Raw genomic sequence first — 10,074 nt, forward strand, 5'->3', positions numbered from 1 at the left:
ACACAACAGGGTAACCCGCATTACAAGTATTTAATGTCATATTTTGATTATCTTTATTCGTGTGTTCTCAACCAGTGTTTCTTTCAGATTTTTTCTCCAAGTGTGGGGGGCACTTAAAATTTCCGGTGGGAGGGGTTGGGGTCTAAACTGTCCGTGGCTGTGGGGCGGACACTGGTAAAGTGGATATTTTTAATATATTTCTTTATTTCGGTCGTGGGGGGGGGGAAGGTAATAGCCCCCCCCCCCCCTTCAGAGATGCATGGAAGAAACTTTGTTCTTATCAATCTGAAGACTCTGAATAAACGTGTTTGTCAGTGAAATGTTATTGGAGAAAATTGTGTCCCTGTGTGGCTGGAATGTTTGTTTTAAAAACACGATACACAAAAACAACACGTAGTTTGCTCAACTAAAATTCTAAGGAAAAAATCTGCTTAATATGTTGTTTTTTTTATTGACAGCCTAATGACTTTAGTTTGGCTCAACTCTAAACCCCATGGAGGGGATCAGAACCCATGGGGTCTAAAATTGTACACGTACACGTACACGTGCAAGTAGACGTAGACGTAGACGTAGACGTAGACGTAGACGTAGACGTAGACGTAGACGTAGACGTAGACGTAGACGTAGACGTAGACGTAGACGTAGACGTAGACGTAACGTAGACGTACACGTAGACGTAGACGTAGACGTACACGTAGACGTAGACGTAGACGTAGACGTAGACGTACACGTACACGTACACGTACACGTACACGTACACGTACACGTACACGTACACGTACACGTACACGTACACGTACACGTACACGTACACGTATATCCCAGGTTTCGAAAATCGGAACTTTTCGGGTTAGCAACAATGATTTCTTCATTCCCACCACGCAATTTTAAATATGTACTAATAAATGTACCACTTTACCAAACTAATTAACAATGACAGATCGAAAAGAAAGGTGTTGCCTGGAGACAGATCTTAACATCAATTCCAGAAGTTAATACTTTTGCACCCTACAGTTAGATGCTATCATACGCATACTACGTCAGCGAAGTATATTCATTGTAGCCGTATGCAATGAGATATGCAATAGCAATATTGGACAAAAAGTGTTATGTCTTAGCTAAATATTGATATAGTTATAAAATATTGCACTAGTATGAGTATATCTTGCTAGAGGTTATCTGAGTCTACATCACCATAAGGCATCATGGTTTACCTTGCATCAAGTTAGACGTGTAAACATTTTACCCGCGTACTAATATAGTGGTACCTCGCTACTTTAGGGTTCATTAATCGTGAACTCGTGTTTCACATGTTTTAAAAAATATCTACATGTGATGATTTTGCATTTAAAATAATCACAAAATGTATAATATATACATATCAAAACTATCAATTACAATTTTTTGGGAATGTAATGATTTAAAAATAAAATGTTAATTAATCTGTCTGATGAATAAATGTATTACACACAATATAAAGACTAATGCATAACTGTTCAACGAAATATAGCGTCTTTATTTCGCGGATATTCACTTATCCTCATGTGATGTGTGAGGGACATAGTAAATACATCAATACAATAAAAATAAATAGTAATTACCTCTGGTCAAGTAGAAACGTCTGAAAACTTTGATGTTTTGTTATGTTTTGTCAGTGCACAGCGTTGGTGAACAGCCAGCTAGTTGCTGCATTATATATAGCTTCATGAGTATAGAGTTACCATCCCTTACTGTTTGTTGTTTACGTTGGCTTTTACACTCACAGTATCAGGTAAGAGTTTTTGTTAAAGCTCTAAGTTTCCATTTTATAACTATGACTTGTAGTCATGGTGTTATTAAGGAACATTACACTCTGATTAATATAGCGCAGCAGTCGGATTTTTATCTACAGTCGTTATACCATTCCTCACATTGTAGTCCCCACTCACAAAGAAAAACGGCTATATTTTCTATGCTCACAGGCGAATATCGTATAGATAAAAGGGTGTATGTTTTGTAATCACCTTCCGAACTTGCGTGCGTGCATGTCTGTGTGTCTGTGTGCATATGTGAGTTAGCGATTGAGTGAACAAATTTACCACGGATAAAAAACAGCTGTGCTTATACACCACCTTTCTAATCCCTGACCCTCTAGCTGCAGACAAAATGTCTTGCACAGACCAGAGTTCAAAGACCTGCTAAAGTTGAAACACCACCAAGACATACGTGGTTGGCTGATTAAGTTCTCGGTACCGCTGCATGTGCGTGTGAGCGTGTTAATTAATCAATCCTGTTCCCTATTGTTTACTAATTTATCCTGTTCCCTATTGTTCACTAATTAATTAATCCTGGCCACCCACGAGTATGTGTATGAGAAAAAGTACAGGTGGCTGTCTGGATAAACGATTGACTATAGATGTTTTTTCCAATTATCAACATTCTAGATTACTGTTATGAGTTAAATTTCTGCAAAGTTGCAAAAAATGTGTCCCCCCTAACACAATGTATTTTTTTTAAATAAAGGATAATTTAAGTTAAGTTTAATTATCTCCACTTGTTGTTGTAAATACATACATTTCAGCGAGATAACATTTTTGTTCGTTATTTTTCTACTTCGGTTTTGGTGTTTTTTATTCAGATTCTTTATTTTGCTGTAGTGTAAGATTTGCTACAAAGCTCTATACGTCGGTCTTCTTGTTATCTGTCTGCACGAAATTAGAAATTAAATGTCACATTTAGTTTGGGGTGGTAGCGGTTTCAAATATTGCAGAACGATTCTTGGCTTCATCATCTCACAAAACATGTTTGCCAAAATAAACGACATCACATAGCCACATCACTACATAGGTCTTTTTAAGATATCATTGGTCTAGTAGTTGCAATCACAGGAATGTTTTGTTTTTACATATATGTCATTTTTCATATTTGAAAAAAAAAAATAAAGTAAAACAAAACTACAATATGCAAATTTTAAACATGTTTTTTATATTGGTTGTTTTAAAAGGAAAAGAAATACAACAGGAATCTTTTTACATATTATTTCCGGATATTATTCCTGTGTTCTTGTATGTGATATTTAGTTATCAGTTTAGCCAATGAGTAGTATAAGTTAATTTTTTTGTAATAAGTTCAAGTTTTCTTCTGTCCATGTTACAGATGTTCTACAATCGCGTCTTAAAACACAAATGCGAACTTAAAAAAGAAAATAATATAGTGCTAAATCTACTGACACACCATAAAATGCGATGACAATAAAGGCTTTGAGCACTACGAAAATTTATATTTTTCACATTTGTCAACACCTCTTGTTTCCGTTGCAGTATACAATAAATGAATAAATACTTCCGACATTAAATTTTGTGAAGGCGTTATGTAACTTAAAATACAATTATTCTGTTTTTCAGGTTTCAATTCCTTTTTTTCTCATCAATCTGAAGGCGTTCTATAAATAAGTGTCAGTTAAATTAAATTGCTGAAAACGTTCGATAGTTTATAGCTGAAATGTCCGTTTTAACTATATATAAAAGAAAAAAAAACATGTAGCCTCGACAACAAAAATTGTCAGCCGAAAATGTTTAGTGTTGCTGACACTGAGTGAGACAGTGGTGATGGAGTTGGCGCCAACAACGTCATTCTGGTGGAGATAACAACGGGTAAAAGTCACCACAAAATCTGGCACTCTACTTGCAGTCTTCTACCCTCCATCTCCCCTAGCCACTTGTATTATTCACCCCACCATCGCTTTCACCACTTGCATAAGCCCCCCTCTCCCCCTTCCTCCTCCTACACACACACTACGGACAAGAGTGGGCCGAAATCAAGTCTTTGTGCCCCATGCGGTAAACCATATGAAGAATAATTCACTTCAAAACATGCTTGATATGTTCACATGCAAAGAAATTGTATATTAGCGCAATTATTTATGGAACAAAGTTCACAAAATATTTTATGCTAACGTACACTTAAAGTAAAAACGAAAACGCTTTGACAGCATTGTTTATTCAAACACAGATATTTTATTTTTAGTATTTTTTTGACAATCTTCAAATTTATTTTTAACATTCATATAAATTCAGCCAAGAAGTGACGGTTTAAAATAAAGGTTGCTCAACGGGTAGCTTTCAGTAAGAAAATATCACTTTCGAATATATAAGATAAAGATAAAGATTTCAACATGTTAGACAAAGATCAAGATTCCAACATGTAAAAGAAACCAAAACATTTTAACTAGGCTCAAGCCTCACACCCAGTGAAGGTATCAAACACTTTTTTTCCTGGAACTTTGTCGTCGCCTGTAGCTCAGCCAGGGACTTCACTTCCTTGATGGGAATCACCAGGAGTTTGACCGTTGCATTGTAGCAGTCGGTGATACTGAGTGTGTTTTCCTCTAGGGAGAACGCACCAAATACGTCATTCTGTTGATACATAGATGTGATTTGATAATTTATTCTTTTTTATAATAAGTTATTTTCTGATACGCCATACTGTTGATACAAATTTAGGATTTGATACATCATTCTGTTATTACAGAGTCAGAAGTTGACACTACGTTCTTTTTTTATGAAAAGTCTCCTCGCTGATAGATCTTTGTTATTTCTTATAGTTTAAATTTTTTTTTAAATAATTTAAAAAAAAAACTATCTATAGTAAAATAAAATATTCATAGATAAAGCACAATTTTTGAACGCTTTGAAAAGCAACTGCAATGTGATGCTTAACAAAATTAAAAAAAAACCAAAAGGGATTGACATGAAGACCAGCAAGCAGACAGACAGACAAGACCACACACAACAACATAAGACCAGAACAGAACAGCTAGTGACTTACAAAATATAGACATATATGCTGTCAAGGAGATTGACTGACAATAGACATAAAAAGTTTATCGTTTATGGTATAAAACATCTAACTTAAGACAAATTGTTCTGACCTCTCACACAGACCCACCTTTTTGACCTGTATCTGACTCCCCACAGGAACGTTGAAGGTCCTGATCCATTTCGGCTCACACTTGACGCTGTTGTTGCCGATAAATTTGTAGTCTGACCTGGAGACGTAGGTCAAGGTATTACATATGCTCTAACAATCTTGCTGACCAGTATGTGGACATGTTCATCTCACTGACTAAACATTGTACATTTACCTACATGTTGATGTAACTATTCACATACTACATTACCCAGACTATAGCCAGTGTTTTGGCTTCCTTTGAACCAAATTGCATCAAATCAAGTCAAATTGTTAGTTAAATGATAAATTAACTGATCCAGAGTACTCGTGTAAGATGGAATTGCGTGGTCGGGTGGTAGAGAGCTCGACTACCAACCTGAAAGTCTCAAGTAGGAACTCAGAATGTAGTTTGCAGAACGTCCCTGAATCTACCCAGCTCTATTGATACCAGATTTATGGTAACGAAGGTTAAAGCTTCATAACATACTGTTGGTAATTTCATTCCGTTATATACAAGGGGTCAATTAACAAATAAATCACTTCATCATCCATATGTATTATTAGGTTCGATAGCGAAACTTTTACTCTTGGAAGATTAAACTGAGTTTTTTACGAAGACCATTTTTTTTTAGATGTGGTAGATAAACAAAATACTGAATCAAATCGATTGTAGGTACCCATTACAACTCCGTTGATTAAATAATGTATTTTTACACAGAGAAACTAAACCCTCACAGACACTTAAAAAGATTTTTGAACAGAATTACTGTTTAAAAAATGTTCAAATAAATGTGTTAATTGGGTTGAGAGAAAATATTAGTTTAATTAATGTATTAATGTTAGAGTTAACACTTTATGCAGCGATTGAATAGAAACGTTACCCTGTTGTTCTGAAGACGATGAAGTCAATCTTGCCTGCTTGTTGACAGTAGTAGAACCACTTCGTTATTTTACCGTTGAATGGGATTCTGTGGAGCAATGATTGTGGACGTGTAGGGGGGTGGGATATTAAAGGAATTTTTAACTAAAGAAGTAACTGAAGTTGAGGTTAGAAAATTGCACTTCTAATAGTAAGACGCCTTAGGAGAATAAATTACAGGTAAATAATTAGAACATTGCACCTGTAATTGACATCATCCAACAGAAAGGCCACTCCCTTTGGTAAATCTTCCCGGCGTTTTCTGATTTTCTTAAGCTGAATGTCTACAGCAATCGGTGTACCTGTTTGTGGGATGTTGTCTCTTTTAGATTTATTCCATGTTCAAACTAATGAAACTTTATATATGTATGTATATATATATATATATATATATATATATATATATATATATATATATATATATATATATATATATATATATATATATATATATATATATATATATATATATATATATATATATATATATATATAAAACGAGGCGGCAATTATCTTGTTTAAATTATTTCTATTTAGTGTGCCTATCAACAGCGATACTCAATACCCCCATGTAACGTACTACGCATTGATCCCTATCAAATATACCATACTCAATTTTCATAACGAACTTTCTAAGAAATGCCATACTCAATTCTCTTTAACATTTTATTTATAGCAAAACATTAACGTAATCTTGTCCACGTTGAACGCTCTATGACAGTTAACTGGGCTTCAGTTGTTTGACTGATTTCCTATAAGGTTGGTAACTCCGGAACTGGTTTACCCTTAATGCTGGATGCCACTACATACACCAAAATGTATCAGTTTTATAAGGCATGACGTTTTCCATTCGTGAAGAATCAAATCTACTCACTCTGGCAAACAGGTTCTGACCCTAGCAGTGCACCGGAAACGGAACACGCCCTCTGCAGGTCACCACTGACGTGATAGGAATCATTCTGACACTTAAAGGTCATGACCTGACCAGGGGAAATAGCTTCTGCTTTAGACGTCCGGGAATATTTTTTTCCTAGAGGATCTTTGCACTGGGTTTTTCCTGAAACAGGATAAAATTGTCACTTTAGGATTACAGTTTAGCGGGGTAGGACTTTACTCTCCCCTGACATATCTTCGTGCCATTAAGTCCAAGTCAATAGCCCCTACTATTTACTAGTTGCTAGTGGTCGGCAGTAATGTTGAGTGGCTAAAGCAGATATAAATTATATCATTTTTTATTAGGGGTATTGCTTGTATTCTTTCTAGAAAAATCATTCCCTGATTTAGATAGATTTAGTAAGTCATAAGGAACACATTTTGTCGTTTTATATGAAATCTATAATCAACGCTAACACCATTTAAAGTTAAATGTTATACATAAAAACAACTAATGACTGAGATTGTTTTCACATGAGCTGTTAAATGCTACCTGGACATCCGCCACAAGTTTTCTTACAGTAGGTCAAGGCTGAATTAGAAGAACGTTTGGAAATGCAAAACTCTGGGAATTTGGCCAAAATATTTTTACAGTTTTGGATTTTATCGTCACACGCGCCAGCAACTGAAACAAACACAAGTCAAGAAATTAGCTGACAAACAACAACTGTCAATTTATTTATATGTGCCAAGATTTTTATCCACCAATTATCTCAAGTAAGCGACCAGACACTCAAAAACGTTAATACTCAGATTGATAAAAAGATAAAATTTAATGGAAGCAAGTTTTATTGCAGTAGCTTTCTTCTAATGTACATCTTGAACAGCTAATTTAACTAAATAGCATTTTAAAGTTTGAAAATACTTTAATTTGTATCCTTCAGTTAGATCGCTGATCGAATTTCAATAACATATTAAAACTATATTGTCGAATTATAGTATTAAATTTAATTGCAACGTTTTCTAATTCCACAAAAAATCATTAATTCAATGATGTAGTATTTTAGTCTGATAAGTATAAAAGGCAAAAATATTAGGATGTTAAAAATCCCACCGCTACAGTTTAGCGCCTGACCCGACCATCCAGTTTTGGTACATCTGATAATGTTGACTAAAGAACCGGAAGTTGTACATGTGACGTTGATAACCTCCCCTTCCTTGTACACACTCTTCAATCCTCCAGCGGCGTACACATCAGATGGTAGGCTGGGTTGGATGCATGTTGCTAAGGGATAATAAAAGTAACATTATTTTAACATCACTTTTCTTCCTTCACTTTTTATAACATCTCAGACAAACTCGAACATTTATTAACTGGTTGGGGCACACACGATGATAGGTTTTACTCTAATGTAAGACGGTATGGAATCCCCAGGTAAAGCGAAAGAGACGGACTCAAGATAGACCTGGAAACGGAGTCTACTTGAAAAACTGAAAACAGCAGAGATGACACGGGAGATTACAAAATCAATAGCCGGTGACCATGCAAGGTGGAAGAGGATGGCTGAGGCCCTATGTTCCACAAGGAGCAAAGAAGTCAAGTCTTAATAGTGAAAGAACTCATAAATTTGCGTCAACTGACCTGGCTTATATTTCTGTGAAGAATTACCGCACGTGCTAAAACATCCAAAACGTTCAACAGCACTTGTGCAAAAATCTAGGACACTTTCCTTCAGTTTGGAACAGTTGCTTATCATGTTAACCGGGGTTACTATACAGAATTTCAGTCATATATATATATATATATATATATATATATATATATATATATATATATATATATATATATATATATATATATATATATATATATATATATATATATATATATTAGGGCATGTATATAGAGTGTAAATAATAATACACTTTCTTTGATATAATATATTTAGTTAACAATATATGTAAAGTGCCAATTTTTAACTCTAAAGCTTACATATGTTACAGACGTCACAGTAACGTTTATGACAAACGTCGCCATCAACAAATGTATAACACCAAGGCTGAAGGAGAGATCCGTTTGGGTTTCTACAGTTACTTCCGCTTTCTAACAGGGAAATCCCGTTCATCCTGTGATAGTCGCAAACGCATGAAAAACGTATGGGGAATAGCACACATTAAATGTTTAACCATCTAAAAGTGTTTTAAAAAACTATTGTCAATGGAAATGAACACAAAACCAGTCTGCAGTTCTTTATCAGCACGTCTAGCGCGGGGTAGGAGTGTGTATGTGTGTTTTTCTGAAAGGGGTGACACCCTGGTCACCTGACCAAGTGACGCCAATGAGGTACCTACCGTATGTTTTGTCAAGATCTTGTCATGACCTTGATAAAGGACTACACAAAAAATGCATACACTCTTGATAGATGCACATGTCTGATAGGCAAAATGTCAAGTAAATTTAAATGGTGTTGCATCCAGTAAATACAATTTTACCCATCAAAGGGGAAGTCATCACAAGATGTGGCTTTCTCCCAAGGGACGCAAGGCTCGAAAGTTTCTGTAACAGATTTCTCACCGTAGTAGTCTGCCCCTCTTGTAGCCACATCGTAACACATCTCTTTAGCTTGGAGAGAAATGGGATTTAGTGAAAAATAAACATTTAAAACTAAGGTATTGATTATTTAAACAATGCTAAAATAAATAAAAAACTATTCTAGCTAAATTAATTACTCTATACCAACAAGAATTATGCTATCCCTTCTTACTTATAGATAATCTTTTAACGTTGTCGACGAATTTTTATTGTTTTTTATACCCATCATTCATAATTTTAAAAATCAGCAATATTTTTCACAGATTTAAAGTTTTAAAAAAACTTTTTGAAAAGGTAACTCCACGACTTTCGCTTTAAGCACATTACAGTCTACTAAGTCAACTTTCATTAAAACACTTAATATAACAGCGAATGACAAATCATGATTATTTCTCATTTATACGACGTTATTACATTTTGTTATCAATGATTTTACATATAATTACACACATACTAAAATTCATATAAGCTAGAAACAATAACTTTTTCTCTACCTAGCACAACATCCACTGTAAAGTTAATTCCCTTGTTTGTGATTGTCTCCCATGATGCCCAGTATTGTACAGACAAGTAGTCTCCCTCACTCACCAGTTGATTAGGTTTAAAGTCTTCGCTTATTCTGAAATAAAGAAATTCCTTTTTTTTTTTTTCGATATTTTTTTTTCTAAGACTAAAACAGAAATAGATACTAACTGGATTCGGAAACAGGTATTAAATCATGCATTGCATTAAAAAGTATTATTTTGTGTAATAATATATA

The 10,074-nt window shown here is 34.7% G+C and overlaps 1 protein-coding gene across 1 annotated transcript in view; it reads right to left on the reverse strand.

Annotated features, from left to right (window-relative positions):
- LOC131955470 (uncharacterized) overlaps positions 1 to 10,074 on the reverse strand; it is a 57,101-nt gene that overhangs the window by 32,091 nt on the left and 14,936 nt on the right. The window contains exons 16-17 of the mRNA XM_059319607.1: positions 9,809 to 9,933; positions 9,215 to 9,344 (exon numbers count right to left, since the gene is read on the reverse strand). Coding sequence (XP_059175590.1) covers positions 9,215 to 9,344; positions 9,809 to 9,933 — 255 coding nt within the window. The remainder of the gene's footprint in view (positions 1 to 9,214; positions 9,345 to 9,808; positions 9,934 to 10,074) is intronic.

Source organism: Physella acuta, unplaced genomic scaffold (genome assembly GCF_028476545.2).
Source record: "Physella acuta isolate Inbredline_101_S28 unplaced genomic scaffold, ASM2847654v3 ptg001068l, whole genome shotgun sequence".
NCBI classification, from domain to species: domain Eukaryota; kingdom Metazoa; phylum Mollusca; class Gastropoda; family Physidae; genus Physella; species Physella acuta.